At 41.2% G+C, this 23,571-nt stretch overlaps 2 protein-coding genes across 2 annotated transcripts; both read right to left on the reverse strand.

The window, feature by feature from the left end:
- Positions 1 to 3,403: 3,403 nt before the first annotated feature.
- Positions 3,404 to 9,661, reverse strand: LOC145433144 (uncharacterized). The gene is made up of 8 exons (XM_080310093.1): positions 9,507 to 9,661; positions 9,272 to 9,447; positions 8,360 to 8,480; positions 6,567 to 6,681; positions 6,265 to 6,410; positions 6,051 to 6,175; positions 5,783 to 5,971; positions 3,404 to 3,697 (listed from the first exon to the last, which is right to left on the reverse strand). The coding sequence occupies exons 1-8, from the start codon at positions 9,538 to 9,540 to the stop codon at positions 3,548 to 3,550; spliced, it is 1,056 nt and encodes a 351-aa protein (XP_080166219.1). The 5' UTR covers positions 9,541 to 9,661; the 3' UTR covers positions 3,404 to 3,547.
- Positions 9,662 to 15,891: 6,230 nt separating this feature from the next.
- Positions 15,892 to 21,923, reverse strand: LOC145433145 (uncharacterized). The gene is made up of 10 exons (XM_080310094.1): positions 21,800 to 21,923; positions 21,443 to 21,510; positions 21,191 to 21,366; positions 19,741 to 19,858; positions 19,569 to 19,683; positions 19,359 to 19,504; positions 17,068 to 17,192; positions 16,529 to 16,621; positions 16,088 to 16,237; positions 15,892 to 16,023 (listed from the first exon to the last, which is right to left on the reverse strand). Exons 2-10 carry the CDS (start codon positions 21,471 to 21,473, stop codon positions 16,009 to 16,011), a joined length of 969 nt encoding a protein of 322 aa, XP_080166220.1. The 5' UTR covers positions 21,474 to 21,510; positions 21,800 to 21,923; the 3' UTR covers positions 15,892 to 16,008.
- Between the last annotated feature and the right edge of the window lie 1,648 nt (positions 21,924 to 23,571).

Below are 23,571 nucleotides of genomic sequence, written 5' to 3' on the forward strand. Positions count from 1 at the left end.
ATGTCGTGTGGCGAATGGCGACAAACTTTATTCAGATCAGTTATTATTGTACTTATGGTTACTAAGTTATCTTGAATCGAGTGAATCGTTGGTTGTGACAGAAAAGTTTCGAATCCCTCCATTGCATAAATTAGTATTTTTTTCTGAATTTCCAGTTGGAATCGGATTAGGATTGGACATGAACTTGAATATGAAAAAGTTATCGATTAGGATTAGGATTTGGATTTGAATGTTCGGATTTGGATTGGATTAGGACATACAAATTTCAAATCCGCTCATCTCTGGTATCAGTATCAATTTATTATAGGCTTACCATATTTTGGAAATCTAAAAAGAGGACACTTTTTCAGAAATTTGCAACTTGCAGAACCGGAGTAGAATTCTCAAAAACCGGTGAATCTAAATCTGACCTAAATTTTCAAAAAAGAGGACAAAATCTCAAAAAAGAGGACAAAAGGGCGTCCTCCGAGGACACTTTCAAAAAAGTCAAAAAAGAGGACAAATCCTCTTAAAAGAGGACGTATGGTAAGCCTAATTTATTATTATTTTCATAATTTCAAAAGACCACAAAACTGCAATACAATGAAAAGATAGGAAGGTGTCGAAACGACTTGGAGTAGTCTTTAAAATCAGAGACCCACCTTGGTCTAGGCAAAGTAGAGAGGAGGCATGCACATTGCACACTGAATGAGAAGTAAAGCAGAGAATATAAAAGGCAAGCGAAAAAATGAGGTGAAATGTGGCGAAAGGTGAGATCGATTAGGTCGTGGTCCGATAATCCTGATGGCTGACTAGAATTCATTTAAAAGCAGTGGTGACTCTTGGAGTGGGCGAGGTGGGCGGTCGCCCGGAGCCCTCCCGGTCGAAGCCCCTCCCTCTTTGGTCAATCATCAAATCTCTGCATTTGTTAGAAAATCCCCATATCCCGATACTCATCAAGTCTTTGCATGCGGTGGAGGTACTTAGTTTTGATGTAGTCTATCCTTGCCACCATGCAATAATAGATATGACCTAATCCAGCGCAAAGCTCAAACCTTGACAGGGTGTGCTGACTCATTACTGCTGTCAGCCGATAGCTTTCCAGATTAGTGTGGGTCTATTTAGCTTGCAGTAGGGGAGATATGGTACCGATGGATCAAAAATTGGAAAATGATCGCTGGCCCCAAAATGTTCAGCCGAAAACAGCACGTCTTTGCTGGCTCAGCACTTTGATACAAGCTCTACCTATCGCGCACATATACATGAATATCCGTCTTTTCAAAAAATATTTATGGACATTCAAAATTTGTTGCTCGAACGTGTCATCGATCCCCACCCGGTGGGTCCAATGGCACACGACCCGGGGACCTATGACACATATACCCTAAATACCTCAGATGTGACAACTTTTTTTGCTTAGTATTATAATCTAAGCTACAGTAAGTCAAAGAAGAATGTTTGATCGCAACCGTCAAAAAATAGAATAAATATTAACTCAAATGTTGTCATAAAATCACGTTTCGATTTATGCTCGGACTTATAAGTTTTTTTCGGTATTTTCGGTTTCAGTGATCCATCGGTACCACATCTCCCCTAGCTGTATTGCTATTCTATTATTTCACGCTACATTCCATACATCTTCAACATGAAGGCATGACGAGCTATATATAGTTAACTGGTTCAATTCTTTTATAATTTGACAATGTATGATAAAAGAAGGCTCAGAAGCTAGAGCAGTTCAACATTCCGGCCTGCTTTCAAAGCCGTGTCATAGCGCGTCATATACACATCACGTAATCCTGTTCCAGATGGCACACAAATATTAAGTCGGTATAACAACAGATGCGAAAAGGGGGGTCTGAGGGGCGGAGCCCCCAATAAGCTGCGATTACATACTTATAGGGGGGTCCCCCGGAAGTCTCGCCTAGCCCCCCCCCCCCCATCCAATCGTAGGGCCACCCCTGTTTAGCAGAAATTGCTTGTATTATGTCCTATTGCTCCATGCCCCAACAATTTGCCGGTGATAGTTCAATTCGGAAGGGAGGAATACACCGATGTGGCAAGATATACGCCATCCGAGGTCTAAATGTCATTATGGCGAGAAATTATTGTTTGAAATCTAATCGCCCGCTTCATCACTTTGCATCGCAAAGACCGTACACACGAGTAATTGGAGTTGGCATATATTATGTAATACGGCATGTATTACTTCTCCCCACCTCCTGTCTCTTGGCTATTTCTTAACCGGGAGCTAGTGTTATCAGCTAATTGAGAGTGCGACATGCGTATCGGCAGTTATCTACCAGCAATTCAGCATGCCTCCGCATAACGTCTCAGGAAATCAGGTTGATTGCAAAGGCTTGTATCCTGCGTGGAGTTTGTTGATCGTGTCTGTTTTGACAGCGTGTTTCTGTGTCGCTGTGGCTGTCGCACACAAATATGTGAAGAATAGGTGTCGAAAATTGACAATCCAGAGGAAGACAACAAGGAATTCTGTCAAAGTAACGATCGGCAAAAGGTCAACCCTTCAATCAAGTTGTGCATCCGAATTAGTGACGGAACGGGATGCTGCCAGGAGTGAATCCGGTATACCAGGAATAGTACAGTGTCAGGGGGAGAATATAGAGAAGAAGAGAGTTGGCAGTCAAGTTTTCGGTGACTTTGGAAGAAGTAAAGGAAGCGTTTGGGCGCTTTCACCAAACGATCGACACGCCAGTGATCTCTCTTTGGCGTCGGGGGCTTACGCACATGTGGATAGCTTAGTAAAAAGAATCCGAGCATTGTCGGAAGACGGCAAATTGCAAATCGACGAAGGTTCCGAAATGCTGACACCGGGAATAAAATCAGTTTCCAGTGATCCATCGTATTTCACTCCAGCAGTACTTCGTCTTGCCTCCGCTGAACGAAGAAGCCGTTTTCCAACACCGGGAATTGCAAAGTTCTCGTTGACCGCACGAAGACATTTTTCTTCGGATGAAGCACGACAAGCTATCAGCCATAAAACCTCAAATGAAAGTCCACGCACCCGCAGTTGGGCAAACAGTTTGTCTTCTATTCATCCCGAAGCTGATATTGGCAATAATAATTCCACTTATCTTACGTTCAACAACGTGTCTATCGCCATCACTCCTGCGGCGTCGAACAGCGATTCCGAAGCATAGATGACTGTATCCAAGTGTACTCGACAAGACGATAGTCAAGGATATAATGAGAATATGCACAGAACCTAAAGATTTATTACTGTAACAAAAGTGAGTAAAACAGTCCAGTGCTACGTAATGCTATTGGGGCTCGACTTGACTAGAAACGTGCAGAGAATGGGAAATTCCTCGCGCTACGTGTTTTGTTTATATCGTTCAATATCTTTACAGAAGATCAAGATGCACCAATCTTGATCTTTACACAAGATCAAGATGCACCAATCTGCATTAGCAGATGTGATTCGTTGCTTTATTTCTTGAAAAATAAATTATGCATATACTATACAGTATTCGGAACATTAATTCTCGTGCTGGTGTATATATTACGACGAGATCAGATAAATGATCACTTCAGTTTACGATTATAGTCAGTCGCATGAGACGCTGGCTTCGTGGACACATGCGTTAACCGTATCATCGAAGGCCGTGCCCGCTGAACATTGGAAATGGTACGCTACTCCGTTGGAACAGCGGTAGTATGAGTGGCAGTCGACTTTATGATACCCACTCTCACCCGCCTGTCAAAATAGAAAACATTTTCCCATTCACTGTGTAATAGCAACGTATAAATTTCTATTAAGGACTCATGCAAAGCTAATGCGCTGGATTTTGTGTCAGCCGATTCAGAGGAGCAAATATAGTCGTACAGAATACGAATAGGCATTAAATTTGGCATTGGCACACGCGGTGGTGTTAAGCGAATAACTATAAGCGGACATATTTTGGTAGAATAAGCAATGGTAGGCTATAATGTCACGGCTCATTCGTTGTAGCCCAAACGCGGTCAAGTCATGCATGTGAAATGTGAATTACACTCGAGTTACCCGAAAGAGCAGAAGCAGATTTAGCTTCGTCCAGTTACGGTCATCACAGAAATATATAATTATGGTTAGTTCTCGTATGCATCTCAACCTCGACGCTACTACCCCCGAGGAGTGTTTTTTAGTTTAAAGGGGGAAATACTCTAGGGGCGCTGCGATGCTATGGGCAAGAATATCGTACAACAGTATTCCAATTTAGATCTCACTGCAAATTTACTTCCGAGCAATTATTTGGGCTCGAATCTGATAGGTTTGAGCTATACCGGAAGCTGTAATGACAGCGTCCAGCAAATTTATATTGTTAATTAGTCAACAGGTCATTCGCCGACATCCACGCCCTAAATGTTTACGAATTCAAGCACGAGCTCGAAAAGCCCGACCCGGCTTCCACCTCTATCCCATCGTCTTTAATACAGCACCAGACCATGAAAAAATATGAAAGGGAGCGCTGGAGAAAGAAATAGTTAAGAACCATCGATCTAGACCAGAGGCCTCAAACACGCGGCCGGCGATGGCATTTTGGAATTTCAAGTATTCAACAATATATTGAAGTGCCATATATCTTTTTTAGATATAAGAACTTGAAGTTCACGCTAAAACGACTATAAAATCATGGAAATCTTAAAGAACTTCACTATCACATCACTTTTAGCACTTTTAAAAGCTGCCATGCGTCACATTTCTAGTTCATAATGATAAAACATCACGCGTTACTGATTCGTGACTGAAAATTGTGATTTGGTTTGGTGCGACCTTCTCGTAAAATTACTCGATTTTTGTTTGACTGGGTGAATAAATAAAAATGACTCGAGTTGAGTCGTATCAAACGTTAAAATCAGAGAAGGAACGGTAACTTGGTCATCCTACGGACACAACGATCTATGAAGCTGTCATGGGAACTAGTAATGTATTAAAAGGTCGTAGCTTGCGTTGCGTATGGTAAATAGCTATAAGCATTGGTATTCTGTGACACACGTGACGTATAGATGGTTACATGGTGGGCGTTGTTTGTTCCCTTTATCCATATTGTTATCGGTGGCGAGTAAGCTGTAGCACCAATGAATGCTTCGCCCATTGAACATTTCTATTCCAGTGGTTCTTAACCAGGGTCCGTAGACCACATCGGGGTCGAAGCACCACATCAGGGTGTACGAGATGCATTGTAGAGTTAGGCCTATATGCTGTGGAATATTTTCTTGGCCAATTTATGCAACTGGAAAATAGTCTTCGCTCTACGCGCGATTTTATGTGAATAGCCGATACTTATCACGACTACATCAAAACCAGGATTCGGCTACACCACTCAAATGCTTTGATATCAAATCAATCTTCAGTAGGTTTTCAAATATTCTACATGAAATAGTGGCACGTCAAAGGTTCACTAGCTGCAATACTATAACCCGATAGTTTTACGATGTCATGATGCATCCTCTCGCATGATGTCTATAACTCATTAATTAAAAAAAATTATGCCCGGCACAGAAACAATATTATTCAAATATTTGAAAATGTGATTTTTTTCGTGTCAAGCGTGAATAGTACAATAGTAAATTACATTTCCTCGATGTTAGTGGGATACATGCCTGCAAGGTCCCGTCAAATAGGGCCTACGTGGAAATTATACATTGAATATCTCTATTATTGATGCTGCGGCCCACGGCGTCATCAAAAACTAATAAATTGGCCCGCGAGGACATTTGAGTTTGAGACCTCTGATCTAGATTATCCAATGTCAACCTCGTTCTCATGTCCCTAGCAACACCATTGGATCAAGAATCTCACCGCGCATTGACTGTTCTGACTTGACGTAGACGTTGTGGAAGTTGAAGTTGAAGTGGTACTCTTGCTGGTCTCTGGCGCAGTAGTAGTTGTAGTTGTTGTAGTAGTAGTAGTACTAGTAGTAGGGGAACTTGCACCAGAGTCTGGTATGGTGGAGCTTGCCGCCGTACTTGTAGCAGAGTTATCGCCGTCCTGTAATAACAGAACAAATATTCGGAAAAGCAAAAACCAGAGAAGCCGAAGCAACTACCATGGCCATGCAACTACTTACCCTGTAGCCAGGAGGTGGCAACACAGAGTCCACACCAATTGCAACGTCGGCACATCCGTAAAACTCTTCTTGCGGTCCCTTGCCCAGGCCGCAATCGTTTGCGCTGTCGCATCCCCACGAATTACCTAAAATAACATCCAAATTTCCGAATAACAAACGCGCATGAATCTCGGCAGTCGCTGCGCGTTGATAGAAGTGGTGACATCTTGCTTACCCGTGCGATATCTCCATTGCAGCACGCACTGATCGCATGTTACATCGCTCGGCAATTTGACCTGAATATGGTAGTACCCAGTTTTGGGGTTTTCATCTGTAATGTCGTATTGGGTAGTATAATCATTCGTGACCGGAAGCAAGTATCTGAAATTTGGGCATCGATAAATTCGACCTTTGGTCAAAAGTATATTATATATGGAGCCGCAGGCCTATTTTTCAAACAAATGAAAATGATGATCCCTGTGTATAGTCAGATCGGATTTTAGTATGTCTATGAGACTGATGAACATTTATACTCACTGGTTCAGGCAATCGCGCGTGATTACACTGGTCACGTCGTCCCATGGGCAAAGTCGAAATTCGAAGAATCCACGATGATGAGTTGTTATTTCGATCGTAACGGATATCCAAGCACCTGCTTAGAAATAACGATTTCAGTGCAGAACTACCAACTACCTTCATACATACTCAGGTATGATAAAAAAAAGTATATCTCAGCGGTTCTTACCATTACTAACATGGGGAGCATTTACACTAATCTGCAAGCCTTCCCGAAAACCTGAATATTCGCTAAAACTACCAAAATGCGTATCAAATACATCACTGCATATTACTGGTGCACAAATTGAACTAAGCGGCAATAGATTGTCGTAAGAACATATTCAATAAAATATTGTTTTCACGCAAATCAAAAACATTACAATGAATATTTCTTGCAAGTCACTGCCACTTGTGCCGTCTCCTTTAAGATATCAGTTCAGAAATCCTAGGCTCTTCTTTGGAAAGGACTGTCATGTTGATCACAGCAGCATGATACCAATTTCGCAATTGCAAATGAGCATAAAATATTGGAGATAGAATTACCAGTTCGAAAGGACAGTGTTTCGATGTCGGACTACAATCTCATCTGCGTATATACGCCGCTTCATACGACGTACCACCACAAGAGTCGCAATTCCACTGATGATCGGCGTAATTTCTAGAATCCAATGATAGCCAAAACGGGTGTGTTATCGAAAATAGAGACCTCCATGTCTAAATTAGTTGAGCGTGTGTCGTCACCCCCAGAGAACCCCTGCTACCAGGGCCGTAACTGCCGCCCCCACCCACTTCCCAATTTGGAGGGCGAGATCGAAGGGGACTCAAAATCATTTCGAAAATCAATATAAATTAAAAAGTGTTTACGGAAAAACGATACACCTTCAAAATTTTATGGAATTGAATGTCTACTTTTTAATATGGGTACCCTCCGCGCCCCAAGAAAAAAATACGCATCATTTATGAAAAAAATATACATTTCGGTACCGGCCATCACTGCTCCACGACACACCAAGACTTATGAAGTTTCGGCCAACATGCGACCTCGCGAAGCAGTGCGTTACCAAATAAAACCTTGACCTAAAATAACCGCGGCATGTTGACTGAAAGCATCAATATATATTTAGTCCATAGGCGCCTAGCCGGGGCGGAATAGTCCTCTGCTTGGTATTCGAAGTCACCATCGCCCTCAGATCTACAGGTAAATCTGATCACGTGGGCTGGGAGAGGGTGAAGAATTATTTGCAATATATGCAATTACCAATATTATAAACCAAATTGATATAATTTTTTCGCGCCTCGCACGACTACAGAAAGGGTGACATGGGTGCCTTAAAACGCCTAAAGCTTTTTTGTACTGTTGCCCGATACGACGGGGGGTCTGGGGGGCGACGCTCCCAGAAAATTGGTATATGACCTAGTGGAGGATCAAGAACAACGTTTATTTGGGGGGGAGGGCTGCCGAAATAATGATTCGGCCCTGCCTGTGACTGACTCAGTGAACCCCGCGTGATAGGGACACCGGTTAAGAACTGGACTACAATAATTCTCCAGACTTAGGCTTGAGGTCGAATAAAAGAGTGGGGAGTTAGGAAATTGTAGCGTAAGTACACACATAGCTCCAATAAGTAGTGGAAAGAGATGCTGGTATGCCGAAAGCCAACGAATGCCAATTGCTAAAAGAATAATTTCATAAAATATTCATCTTGTTGCCGACGAGGCCTATCATATAGCGAAAATATACTATGGCAAACAACTAGAGCTACTATTCGCACCTTGCTGGTACTGACGAACGATGATTCCCTTCGCGTATGTTCCGCCTGCGACATTTTCTGGGTTCGCCGCATCATAAGCATCGCCACATACGCCGCACATGCCCCCGAGTGAAGCTTGATGCTGAAAGTTTAAGCGAGGAATATGCTGTTTTATAACGAATTTCTATTACGATTACATGGGGCTTATAATCCATTGAACAAGCATTCTTGTCAGCTATTCATACCGATAAATACTAATCTTCCCATTGACGATGCTGAATGCACACTGTAGGATCCAGCAGGATAACAGATTTCATATTCTTGGAACAGTTTGTCGCATTTACCATTTGAGGTCAAGTTTTTATTATGATAGGCAACAATTCTGCGAACAGAGCTTATACGCGAAGGCATAGGTAGTTAGGCTTGCGCAATAATCGACTTTTCCGAGATTGCTTATGAAATTTGATTCGTGAGGCCTTTTCTTTGGCCTATGTTGACCCCGGGGTCACTCATGACTGCCCATGCTTATGAATCCGATATAGGATGTCACTATTCAGACTTCATAATCTAACTGTTATGATCATTGAGTCATCAAGTACAGACATATCCATTTCAGTCATCACCACGATCTTTTCGCCTTGGCACTGTTAGTGTGCACTGTGCAGATCATCTTGGCTACTGTTCAGCGGATATATGTCTAGTTTTCCGATTGACGAAATAGTCTCGTTCTTTCCCTCTCTCCTGCTCATTCTTTAACCCACTCAAAGCGGCTAACGACACCCTAGTCGAAATCGTGTGTTTCGAGCTCAAAATCGTATGTATTTCTTTGTTAGTGAGTGAAGAGAGGCAATGAATGTCCGATACACCACGATGCCAGTGACTATTGGAAAACAGCCTAACGAAAAGTGACACCCACACCTCTGTGATACTGACCTGAGCCCCACCGCAGAACAGTTGATTATCATTGTAGTTTGGTTCAATGATATCTTCATAGGGTGCAATCAAGGGATTGTCATCATTAATGAAACGCCAAACCGATGAGCGACCGGGTGGGTCCATCAGTCGACCATGGCCCTCAACAGTTGATTGCCAAGAAGTAAAGAATAGCGCTGTAATTTAATCACTCACGTTACTCGACCAGCGATAGGTATATAGATAGATATCTTACCGAGAACAGCAATTGTAAGCATCTTCACAGACATTCTTATTCCAGACTCTATACCTCAATGTGAGAAACGGCCGCACGCTGTCTCAATATATAGCCTGGGTCTGCACCGGGCAACTACGATATTTGTGTTACTAACGCATTTCTTAGCATACACCAAATATTTATATCCATTGTGCTTCCGAAATACTCGGTCCCTTTGAGCCATCCCATTTATCCTGTAAAAAGTTTTTTTCCGGGATTTTGACCATCTACGCGCGATTACGATTTCGCATTAGTCAATACAATTTCTTTACTTGGTTGTGGACATAGTGATTTAATAATAAAAATGCACTGTGTCCTGGTAATTTGTTTGTGACTTCCATTGCAAGCAAGCATTAAAAGTAATAGCGTATACCGTTGAATAGATGAAACAGAAGGAGGTTATGCTGACTCCATATTTACACCGTAAGAATTTACGATCATATGACTTAAACGCAATGAAATTGAAGCACCATTAATCGGTCGTAATCTGTTGACCAGGAGAACTTATTGATCGGTCTCTACAAAGCAACATATCGTGAGAGCGAGATCAACAATTGTGTATATTTATTTGATTACTTGGGTCAAAGCCCTTGCTCGTACCTGTGTATGTGTACCAACCACTCTGGCATTTCTTACATTCATATGCAGGACGGACGGACGTTTATTCTATAAATAGCAATTGCTATATTGTCGCGATGATAGATGTATAATTGTATATATATAGGCTGCATGCGATGTAATAAATTGTGACATGAAAATATACAGTTTGAGCAATGAACAAAGAACACAGTCGCTTGAACTGACAGTCGGTGTTAATATCGTAATTTATATTTCGGTTCCGCGAGAAAAAAAGCGTCTGCAACGCGCGGTCTCGAATTTCAATATCTCAGCACAATATTCAATCCACAAATTCGACCGGAGAAAAGGTACATTCCCGCCTGCCTGTCGGCATACAAACAGAACAACAGACTCTATACGCCAGGTGTCCCCTAATAACTTTAGTCTTGGGACCCCCATTGTTATAAATCCAACTTCTGGGGGCCTTGCTGCCCAGACCCCCTCCAGATGTAATTTTTTTACCGCTACTTACCCAGCTATCTACGTGGTCTGTTTGGTTGATCAGCTTTAGTCGCGTAGACGCGCAATGCGCGAAAATTTTCTATCATTCATCATCATCATTGGTTTATTAGCAATTTTATCAGTTCAATACACCACAAAAAATGCGATACAATGAAAAGAAAGGAAGATGTCGAAGCGACTGGGAGTTGTCTATGGAATCAGACACCCACCTTGGCCTAGGCGATGTAAAGAGAAGGCATGCACACTGAATGAAAGGAAAGAAGATAGCATAGAAAAAGGAAGCGACAAGAAATAGGGCGGCATGTCATGGGAAGCGAGATCGATAGGTCAGTCGTGGTCCGGTAATCTTGAGGATGGACTAGCTGTATTTATTTAGTAATAATTGCTTGTATTTCGACTTGAATGTGGACATGCTCGTCGACTGCCGGATGGCCGGCGGGATACTGTTTCACACATCAGGTCCGGCATATTTGATAGAGCGATGATCTTTTCGGTCGATCATATGATATTTGGACGACGTGGACGCGCGTGTGTTGTAGGCCTACTTGTGCGCTTTTGATTCAGAGGTAAAGAAGTCATTGAAATATTCGGGGCAGCGACCGCAGTGAAACTGATACATAAACTTGGCGATTTCTAGTTTCCGCATATCTTCTATGTTTAGGACGCCGAATCTCTTCAGCAGCGACTTATTGGATGGGCAGCCAGGCCCCTTTGGGGCCCTAGCTATGATTCGGAGTACTTTATGCTGTAGTTTCTGCAATGGCTTGAGTGCAGTTTTACTGGCAGCCCCCCAACAGAGGATGCCATAATGTAACTTCGATTGGATTAAGGATTTAAAGAGTATCAGAACAACCCATGCTGGCATGAAGCGCCTAAGGCTGTAGAACAGGCCGCACTTCGGTGATAATTTAGTTTCTAGGGACTGAATATGAATCTTCCAGGACATGTTCAAGTCCAGTAAAACCCATTATCTGTGTTGGAAACGGGCAGACCAGCGACATTAACGGTTAGGTTATTTTTTGAATTTACTGTCAGCGATTGGGATTTCGCGGCTTTTATGCAAAGGTTGTCCTGGGCCGTCCACTCATGGACTTTAGGCATCTGGTCACCAGTCAGGGCATCCAGCTCTGCCGTCGAAGATGCGGAAGAGAGGAGGTGAGTATCATCAGCGAAAAGTGTGGTGTTCAATGAAGAGGTTCCAAAAATGTCGTTGACATATAAGGTGAAAAGGACCGGTCCAAGTACTGAGCCTTGGGGCACACCACAGGTCACCAGGTGAGGAGAGGACAAGGTGTCTGAGATTGCAACCATTTGTTGGCGTCCAGTGAGGTAACTTTTCATGAGCTCAAGTTGTGGGCCCCGAAGTCCGTAGCGCGCCAATTTCGAGATGAGAATTTTATGATCTACGCAGTCAAACGTTTTTTTTAGATGTTGTGTAATAAGAGGTAAATACTTCCAAGTTAGCATGGACATCCAATTAGTGCCAATGAGTGTTTGAATAGACGAAGAGTAGATTACCATCAGGAAGAAAGACTGCTGAAAATAGCAGCGCTAATGTATGCCTTATTAAGCGGACATATCCGCGAAGAAAATGGGTGCTAATAGATCTTCAGCAATCCAAATATTAGTTACAAACCTCATCGTGTGTTTCATCATATCGTGGAACACAAAACAAACGAAACGAGCATCTTGTACTGGTCAAAGTGGCCAGCGTGTCGAATCGAACAAAAAGTATCGATATAAAAGTCATTTCAAAACTATCTCAGGTGGCAGTACAAAATGAAGATCTAACTTGTTCTATAAAGTACATTTGGTAGAGGGACCACAAACTTTTAACAGTTAATAAGAGGTGCATATTCTTTCGAGATTGCGGGACGCAACGCAGAATGACTAAATGACACTATGGGCGATTTTAGAAGATATATTATATCCAGTTTCCGTGTTACTGGGGCTCTTTATGATAATATCAATCGTGAGATTATATTTTCATCTGCCCCAGACACGCAGCACACACGCAATGTAAAATGTGATATACAAGGCAAAATGCGACACAGCTGCGACACCAATGTGTTGCGGGTTATAGTCCGATTGAGGTCGAATCCAGAGTTCCTACCTAAGTGTTGGGAGTTTATCTAGGCTCCCCCTCGTCATCTCATCCGCGTAAGCGGTGTCTTATAAAAAGCCTAGAAGTGGGCCGTGCTACAAGTCGGAAGCTACCAAATAAAATATGACGAATATTGACCTAATGTAAATGACGATAGTAGTCGACAAACACCATGAATACCACATGGATACAATATAACCACTTGACAATTATTATTAGTATTGTTAAAAGTTTACAGTGGCACTTATCACCGGTTAAGGTCGTATATTCCACTTGAGTAAGTATAGCGCAAGTAGGCAAATCGTTTTTGAGTATTCCCAGAAAGTAGTACTTCGTTACTGACCAGCACTGTGTATTCGTATCGTACTTGATCAGACAGATGTTACAATATAGCCTTTTAGGCATCTCCAGACATATGGCCAACTTGCCTCGTTCACATTCCCCATGGCAGAGGTGGTCAAAGTAGTCAAGAAAGTTACTCAAATAGAAGTAAAAGTAGCGACGGAAAATCTACTCAAGTACAAGTAGAAGTACTTCTTCCATAAGCAACCTAAAACTACTTGAAATAGAAGTAGAATCGACTGACTTTAAATCTACTCAAGTAAGTAAGTTGTGAAAACGATCGTAATGCGTTCGCATGGATAGTCAAAAGCTCTAAATTGAGTTATGCGAAAGGTGCAGAGCTTGGTTCATATTGATGCATTCCTGGAGGTATCCAATTTTCGACAGCATAAGCGTTCGTCCGCATGATGGGATGAAAATGATAGTATTGATGTGGAAATGCGATACTAATCCTCTGCTTACTCGAACAGCACGTTTTAGAAAATATCATGGTATGGCACCCTCCCCCATATTATACGGCCCGGAGTTTAGTCGGAGAGCGATACGGAGAAGCTGTATTGGATACGGTGCAAATACTTTGCGCGATTAGTAAACGTTAATAAAAAAATATTGTGGATCGTCAAAATGCCATATTGTGTAGCTTTATTTCCGGAAATTAATGGCATTACTACACTTCCTTTTATACTTAAACATGTGTGTTCTCAAGACTAAAGAACTGATACTATAATTAGAACTCAAAGGAAGATACTGGGAATTGAAAGTGAAGTATAAATACATACTTCTAAAAGCGGAAAATGTATTTCATGTCTTTAGTTCAGAAAGTTTCAAATGCTGTATGCTAAAACAGGTCTAAAGCTGAAAAATAGTCGGAGCCCATTTTTCCAGATTACGACACGTCATGGAATGCTAGACTACGATATGATAAGTAAATGCTAGATGGAGAAACATCAGTTTCAAACGTTTTAATGGGCCATATATACTGTGGCGAAATATTCCATATGTGCGACAATGCAGCGTGAGCGGGACCACGCAACCCGCTACCTAAATTATATTCGCCGATACTTTCGTGAAATCATATTGGTCACTCCATATCCAATGTGCGCGAAGCCCGACGAAAATTGTGGGCTTTACTCAACTTTTCTGAAAATTAAATGTTGATATACTCCGTGAAAACAGCCTCGAAATTCCTCAGGTCATCTTTCTGATTTTAGGATTAAACTACTTCTATTTGACCAACTGAAAGTAGCGAATAGTAAGTAAGTAGATCACAAAATATTATGAAGTGGAAGTAGAAGTAGAAAAAATATTTCTACTTGAGTAAGTACCACAAGTAGAGGAAAATTACTTGAGTACTTCAAAAAAGTAGAAGTACTTCGTTACTGACCACCTCTGTACACACAAAAATCGAATGCAAAATACGTTATCTATAATTCGTAAAAGATCCATAAGAGCAATTGAATGAATTATGTTGGGTTTGTATTTGTGATGTGTCAGTCATGTGTGATTGCGCCAACCAAGTCTGTGCCTACAGAAGGAGTTCGTGTACCATCTAAAAATAGTACTTTGAGCTTAAGCGCTTTCATCGCCCTGATTGTTCGAAATTTCATGCCGGTGACGTCATATTTTGTAATACGATTGTCAGCCGAAAATATTCGGGTCCATTTCATTATGAATATAGTGTTCAATTGTATATTGAAGTCAATTTCCTGTAAAAAACAGTTTAGCTCAAAGTGATATTCCTGGTTATACGGTTGCTCGTTCTTTTTGAGAACAAAATACATTCTCCGACATGGTATTCCAATAACTCCATGTTTGAAGAGCCAGGTTAATTATCACTACTGCTCTTACACATGCACGATCAATTGTAATCAAATCAAGCATACAGTTGGCATTACAATGCGCTAATGTTTTTGCAACATGAAGGAGAAATTACGCTCTTTTGGAATCAGAATTATATCCAACCTTTGATTTTTGTTGCAGTAGCGGACATTCGTGGTGTCGCCTGCTGGGTGTCGTAACCTATTTTATTTTATGTCATCACAATACTCAATGATATAACTTTGCCATAAATGAATGATTATGAAGTCATAACGTTTTAATGCCTGTATGGAGAGATGTTGGTTGGCAATAAAAAGGAGCAAGGACTATGTAGGTTGATTTAAGTATATAGAAATATTGGGCTAAATATGGGTCACTGTACTCTAGGTCCAAGAATCTTATTGCTATTTCTGTTTTTCTAACTAGATAAAAGAATTCATTCTCTTACGGAAGGAATAGACGGTGGTGTTATCATATCAACTCCGATATGTGTAATGTTTAGTGTCTGCACTGAAGGATATGTCTCTTGGGTCATTGTTTGAATGCAAGCTCAATATAGAAATGTGTTAGTGCATACTACCTGATCCGTGTCATAATAACAGTAATCTAATATTTTGTGGTAATATGTTTCGTATAGATTCAGGACGATATCACAACCAACTAAATATTTATCATTTGAATCACCATAACTATACCGATGCTATAGTATAACATCGGCGTTGTGACTTTGCCCGGCGAAATTTTGCGACACAATTAATGTGAAGCTCTTTGAGCATCAATTTCATCAAATCCTAACTAACAGAACCACACACAGAACTTACAATTCTTTCCAGTCCAACTCAGAACTAAACATTCCCAGACGACAACAATATAGCTGCGGATAAGCACTGGTAAATTACATCGTGTTAATACTTTTAGTTATTACAGAAGATATTGTCGCTCGACACAAACGAAACAACCACCAAGTATTCTTGACCTTCCTAACTTAACAGTCTCAGTCGCAGTCCCAATACACACAAATCCGAATGCAACATACTATGTTTAATTCAGATAAGATGCATGAACAATTGAACATGTAAGTATCGTGGGTTTGTGTCGTTTCAGTCATATGAGATCGTCCTTGGTGCAGTTAATTCTTCAGATTGTCTTTATCTAGTACATATTGCAAATGTAAATATCTTATTCTAAACCCGAAGGATGTGTATCCTCTCCTCACCCCACAAGGTGGAATCACGTTATACACCCAATCGCATGGCGGCATCCCGTTTTGACCGACTACCAATCCCGCCGGACAGTCGTTAGCAATCCATTGCGAATGTACACACCAATAGTAGCTGTAGCAGTCCCTCGACGAAAACTCACCTTCCTTTATCATGAAATAACGGAATAGTATTTCAATCAAATGCGCATAGATATATGATCGAGCTGCGTGCGTACTAATGCAATATATTTCTGGTTCTGCGTTTACGCGCTTTTGGTAATGACAAAATACATTCTTCGACATGCTACTCTATACTTGAAGGACGATTCGGGTAGATGTCATTACTGTTCTTAATTAGACTCGATAAAAATTGGTCATTTTACGTGCAGAGTTGATATTAAAGTTTCCGACATGAAGCAGAAATACAGCTCAATCAGAATTCGGAATCCATCCTACCTTACATTTGACAACATTTGATTCTGTTGTTGTTGTCGTGGTGGTCTTCCGAGTTGATGTCGATGCCGGCGACTTTCTTGTCGTTGTTGTAACCTATTTTTTTTTTATGTAATCACAATATTCAATGATTTAAGTGTGACCTTAATGAATGATTATAAAAGTCGCTATACGTCCTACAATAAAAATAAGAAAAAATAAAAACGAAAATGATATAAACAGAAACATTTGAACATTTGGCAAGATTCGTTGCACAGTGACTGTACTGGTACTCTCCCAGGCCGATATGAGCTGATTAGCATTACTCATGTTCTCAGTGTCAATAATATTTCTCAGATATTGGTTACGCTCACTCTTACCGGATGGATCTGTACAGTCTGTAAACGATTAGTAGACCTATAATATACTACATATGGATACTTAACAATCCTGAAAATTCACCGCCCGTTCGTGACTTACATAATGTTACCTGTGATTTTGCTGACGTAACTTACTGTAACTATGAAACACAACAGGCTGGAAACCAAATTTCATTCTCTTACCGACGGAGTGGACGGAGGCGTTATCATGTCATCTCCGATCGCTACGTCCGCGCACCCGTAAAATTCTTCCTGTGCGCCACAGCCGATGCAGCCTACTCCATCAGGACCAATCCCCCACGAATTCCCTTTTTTATTGCGACGAAAAGTGTGTGTTTATCTTATGTCCCCAAATAAACCAATCAGGTGTTCGGAAATCTATCGCTTTGACAATACAGGTGAAAATTTTGTGGGATATACATATTATGCTGATACTCTAAATTTTAGATAAATATACCTTTCTGGACGTTTGTAGGCTCGCCACGTGTTAGTTATATATACTTAAGTATAGTACCAGAACCGTAACAGCACTTCGTCAGCCCTCCCCCAAAACGTTGGTCTTAGGCTCCCCATAGGGTGATAAACCGAACTTCTGGGGGGCTTTGCCCCCAGACTCCCCTCACTTTCTACGCCTTTGTCCTGTTGTTTATCATCTACATTGGATAGTATATTCATATTGAAATGCAGCAGATGCAATATGAATATACTATTTAATTGTATATTGAAGTCCTGTACCTCCAAGAACATCTACATTGGGTATCAGTCTAGTCAGCGAGCATGTATTGCCCAAAAATTCTATAATTCATGATTGAATCGATCAATATAATCGGGAATTGCATATATATTGCTATCAATTTTTATCCTCTCTCTGCTCACGTAATCGGATTTACTAGTAGAGCTGAGTGAGGTGTGTTGGAAAAGGTAGGAACCCGAAATAATAATTATACATCTTCGGGGGTACCCGTTGGTATAATGACTTCGTTACATGATGCTATTTCGGGACCTCCCATCTGCTGTGTCAAAAGATATTGAAATCGCCCAAACGTACTAAACTTAAAGACGTGCACGATTTCCAATTGGTATTTCTTTACTGACAAAAAATATTCCCTGTGGGATGCCATTTGTCTTGTGGGGCTCAGATTGCCAGGATAGGGACATTCGGCACCAGCCATTTTTCGGCCTATGGACAATTAAACATATATGTATATTGTAGGGATGGTGTGAACGTGACGTTCACGTTCACGTTCTGTGTGTTAACCGCAGAAACCGCAGAGGTCCACGTTCACAAACGAACCTTGGTAGTTCCGCACTGTGAACCTTTTTCAGATATTACGATTTTTGACGTCATTATAATATCTATGGTTAAAATTTATTGCATTTCAACGGCGGGTCATAGTCTATGCATGACCCAGACAACATAAAAAAATCAAAACTAAACGAACATGCACCTTGACAATTTTAAAAATTTACTTGCTTTGTTACGAAAGTTTGCTCGAAATACCCAGCTTCCCGTTTGTGAATATTTCGTGAATCTCTGCTGTGAGCTTGACCCGCAGTCACACAACATCAAGAGGTATAGTCAGAGAATGATGCTTATTCAATCAATCAATGAAATTGATATCGTTGTCTAATGTGAAAAAATATTGCAGGGTATATACTGTTGTGTAACTTGTATGGGGTAATCTCGGTAGCAAGTATAGAAACCCATTTTACACTCTGCTCAATATCAAGGTAACAATGCTCAGGCGCCGAATACATTGTCCGGTCTGGCCTAGACCGTCGAAATTGTTGACAAAGCGACGGAAGACATTGATTTTATGGGATTCTTATATTATATAATTTGATTGCACCGTGCAGTTGATACATTTGGCGACGTTTAAAAAGTCAGTATGTACTTCATCATTGCGACATAATGCGGCCTGAGCCGTCGCTTTAGGTATCGTGTACTGTACATTAATATTTTACTACACTGAAATGTAGGGTTGGAATTAGCAATATGACGTCACGAGGTTCACGTTCGCGTTCACACGCCCCTCAACGTTTCAGAGGTTGACACCATCCCTAGTATATTGTACACATATCGAAGTTTTCGGTCAGCACAAGGGCATAGTCCTTTTCGGCCAAGGTCTTCTCGCTGCCGATCGTTCTGGCGCACTTCTCGGAGTCGCATGTTACATGGCCTATAACTTCATATGTCTTGGTGCGTCGTGCAAAGCGCCCATTTCTATAAATCATGCGCATTTCTTGTTGGGGGAAGGGTACACAATAATCAACATATTTGACAACATTAAATTGCGCGCAGTGCGGAAAAAAAGTTTCATAGATTCCCAAAAATATACTCTTTGATTTATGTTAATTCACGAATCAATTTTGGCTCCCCTTCGAGTTCGCCCCCCCCCCCCGCCAATTGGGAGGTTTAGGGTGCGGCAGTTACGGTCCTGCATAGTACAATTCTATTTCAAGAGTATTCTCACCTGTGTGATAGCGCCATTGCATCACACACTGACTGCATTCTAAATTGTCAGGTAGTTTCACAAGAAGTTCGTACACTTTCTTGCTAGGTGCACCCTCTGGCAAATAATATCTTGTTTGTCCCGTTGCCGTAAATGTGAGTAAATTGCTGAGACGACAAATGAGAGGAGTAGCATTGTATATTACGAGAGCTTATTTTTAGGTAATATTACCTATTCAGGCAGTCGTGAGTAGCTGCATTAGTAGGGTCATTAACTGGACATATTCTGAATTCGAAATATCCCTTGTGACTGGCGGTAAGGTCAACTCGAACAGCGATTGTTTCCCCTGATGTAAACTAAAGGTAAGGTTCGAAATACTCTACAACCGTTGAAAAGATATTACCGATCGCGTATTGAGCCACGATGATCCCTTGAGCATATTTTCCACCTGCTTCGTTCTCTCTACGTCCGTCAAAAGGGTCCCCACAAACTCCGCATTTGCCGCCTTGAGACACCTGATGCTGAAACAACGCTCATATACTATTAGTATTGGTTGTAGTTTTGATATGGCTCCCTTGCAATATGATTCGATTCAAGCTAGTAGGCCTACATATAAGCTTTTTCCAGGAACTGCTTGCAGAGTTTGTAGAACATCATTGCATTGGTATTTAGAAATCAAGCCAGAACAGTTTGATTTCGCAGTAGCAACATGCATATTGAAGTAGTTGTAAGTTGGTTTGGCTGAACTTCGCTGACTGCGTAATCGCGTCTGGCTTTTAGATCCCCATGTCGTATGCTGCATGACAATTCCAGTCTCTAACAGGCCTCGGACGACACAGCGAAATTCCAGTCAGCTAATTTGAGTGGTTACCAACCTTTTTCGACTCATCGCACCCTTATCAAGTTCGACGCAAATTTTCGGAACCGAAAAAAGAGGACATATAAACTTGAAATTTTATACAACTAAACTCTGATCTCTGTTGAATCAACTAAAAATCGATATTACCCCCGAAAGACCCGTCTCCACATATAACACTGGTCAACACATATTTTTAGGCGGACAAAGTAAGAGTGGTTTTGGGAGTTCTTCGTTGGCTCAGCGGAAAATTGTCCATTTACAAGTCAAAAGAGATGAACGTATATTGACAAATTCGATAGCTATATATTCCTCTTTCATCTTGGTAGAATGACGAATTGGTACAGGAGAAAATATATTTGCGTCGTGCAAAAGTGCAATTTTTAGGCTTGAGAAACTGCTTTTTTATCAAACAAAGATCTCGCATAAGGTCATGTTAATATTGATGGAATAACTGAGAACGACATGAGAGTTCTTCATAGTCAATTATCTATTTAGGCGCAGTATAAAAGTAGAAAAATCAAAGATTTACTTCCTACCAAGTGAAATATTCAGAGTGAATACAGTGATTTTCGGCTTTTTTAGGGATTTAAGTATCTTCTTCTCTAGAGCCAATCTGGTAAAACTAACGTGATATTCGTAATCAGCAACCTTGGAAACCCCAGAAACGACTACTAGATGTTCTGTCAATATTTTTCACTCTGTTATCCAGTGTAATTAACGGGGCTAACCTTCTTTTTAGTCAACTTTCGAGTCAGATCCAACACAACTCGTTTTTCACCAGCATTTCATGCCGATTAGTTAAATAATTAAATATACCCGTTCTAACATTCCCCCTATCGCCCCCTTCTTACGCTTTTGCCCTCCAATCGGCCGTTCTTTATCTGCCCCCCCCCCCCCGTTTCTCAAAATCTCTCACTGGGGAGGGAGTATCTGCCGCGTTGGGAACCACAGAGCTAATATGTTCGAAATGCTTTCCATTCAATTCAGTTTCTACCTGGAAGCCTCCGCAAAAGAGCTCGTTGTCATTATAATTTGGTACAACTTGAGACTCGTACGGTTTAATCAGCGGGTTGTCGGTAAACCTCCAAACGGAAGATCGACCCGGTGGCGATATCAGCCTTCCATGACCGAAAACCAGAACTGGCGCGATAACCAGCACGATGCAGATTCCTATAAAACACGAGACATTGATTTTGATTTTGCATACGCTGTTATACGTATTCACGCTAAATGGAACGTAACCAACCGTAATTCAACTGTAATTCGCGAAGTAGCATTGCTGGTTTCGATACGTGTTGTCTGTTGTCGTTTTGTCTGAAAAAGGCAAAAGTATAATATTTTAAACTGCAGGACACGAGGTTAGTCTGTCACACATATTAGCCACACTTGGCAGCCCCCGAAGTAAAGCTGTAGCGTACCACACTTATCATTATCGAATTTGATCTTAGCACAAACGAATACCGCCTGTAAACTACAGGGCGAGGAGGAATCTTAGATAAATTAAATAAAATTGCATTCCCTTAAATTATGCCCTTTTGCACACAGGGTCGCTGGAACAGAACAAAGGATGAAGCACCCTGCAGTAGGTATGGATTTCGCCTACCTTACTGTCTTCAGATGGCGACACCGTTCTATCGACGATAACGCAGAGACCGCTATATATGTAGCCTGCTAGATGAGTCAAGGGATAATATTAGAATGTAACTGCATATGCGTTGTTCTGTCAAACATCCGTGCCCATTTTACAGTAATTGAAATGCGATATACAGCTTGAACAATTTGTTTCCGACGGTGAGGAATGTGACGAATACATACGGTTTGTACTATATGACAAATTCGATGCCTCATACGAATTAGATTCAAATTTTTAGCCATAAGCGTTATCCGTAACAACCAACGCTTATGCATCTTTATATTATAACGATAGCGAATATGGAAATGTAAGCTTTACTGTCGTATGATGCGTGTATTTAGTCACCAATGAATGAATTATACTTTAAGGGAATGTTAGGCACCGCCTAGGCGCCTAGTACGTTATCACAATATATATATTATAGGCAATGCTGCCTGATATCCAGGACGAACCATAACATTTTATCCTCAAATTTTTGTCTAATCTTTCTCACCGATCCTGCAGATGAACCTGTACTTTATAAATGCGCGCTGTGTCCCTGCGAGCGACTGGATTCATGTTATAATAAATGGGATCGACGAGAGTTTATGCACCTATTGCTTGCAATATATATATATATATATTGCCCCTATTACCTGCCCCTATTACCTGCCACTATTACCAATATAGGCTATGCATTGGGTATTTGTAGATCCACGCCCCACTACAACTCCGACTCATTGCGATTGAAAATTGAGACTATCTCCACCAAGACATTGATATCAAAATTAGCCACCCTATCCATCGTGGACAAGTAAAAAATGTATGCATAACCGTAAAATTCCCCTGCCCCATGGTAGATTAACATAGCTATGGTCGATTTGTTAAAATGCTCGATTTTAATTGCTGAGAGTATGACCTGGCTATAATATGTTCATTATATAGTGCGAAGTAGGCCTATTGGATAAAAAAAAGTTGTTTGAATATTGTATTATTCGTTTCACGGATATAGTATATGGAATGACATCATTCTGCGGAGGTCGTGCGATACCGGTGTTCAATAATTTCCTCCATTCTGTAGTTGATATTTGATCTAAAAGTGCAAGAATATTTCCACGAAACCGTTGATGTCACCGGAACGAAATTCTCCATACCCAGCACGGTGGTTCCACTGGCTTGGTGAGTGTGCGCAAGCTCGTCAAAAAGTAGAGGGAACATTGGTTGTAGCCTACTGCTTAAATGCTTAAATAGCCTGAATTACTAACTATCCGTACAATATATATGGAAAACGCAACTGTCGTCTGTTGAACTGTCAGTCAAGAACTACACAGGACGTTCGTATCAGCCAGTTAAGTATTTTGTAAGCCGCCATCCGTAGACCATCCGTATACTATCGAAGTGGACCCGTTAAACAAGTGCTTTGGAGCCGGAGCCGGGGAAAGGAGCCGGAACCCCGGAGCCGTGTATTTTCAACAGAGCCGGAGCTAGAGCCGAAGCTCGGAATAAAATTCTGATGGAGCCGGAACCTGAGCAGGAGCCGGTTGTCTGAAAGTAGCTCCTGATCCGATGTATTTCATAAGATGCTATATACTAATACTTTTGGCTGAATTCACAAAAATTTTCGGTAATCGTTCAAAAAATTAGGAATTGTTGCCTCGTTGGCGCCACCTTTTTTAAACTAAAATGTTTCAATTGTTCATGTTCAATTGATCATACATAAGGCGCTAAACCTCGGTATGCGAGATATGCCGTGCATACTCCGT

This window comes from Botryllus schlosseri, chromosome 2, assembly GCF_051294905.1.
Source record: "Botryllus schlosseri isolate E-star chromosome 2, Bs_hap1, whole genome shotgun sequence".
Taxonomy (NCBI): Eukaryota; Metazoa; Chordata; class Ascidiacea; order Stolidobranchia; family Styelidae; genus Botryllus; species Botryllus schlosseri.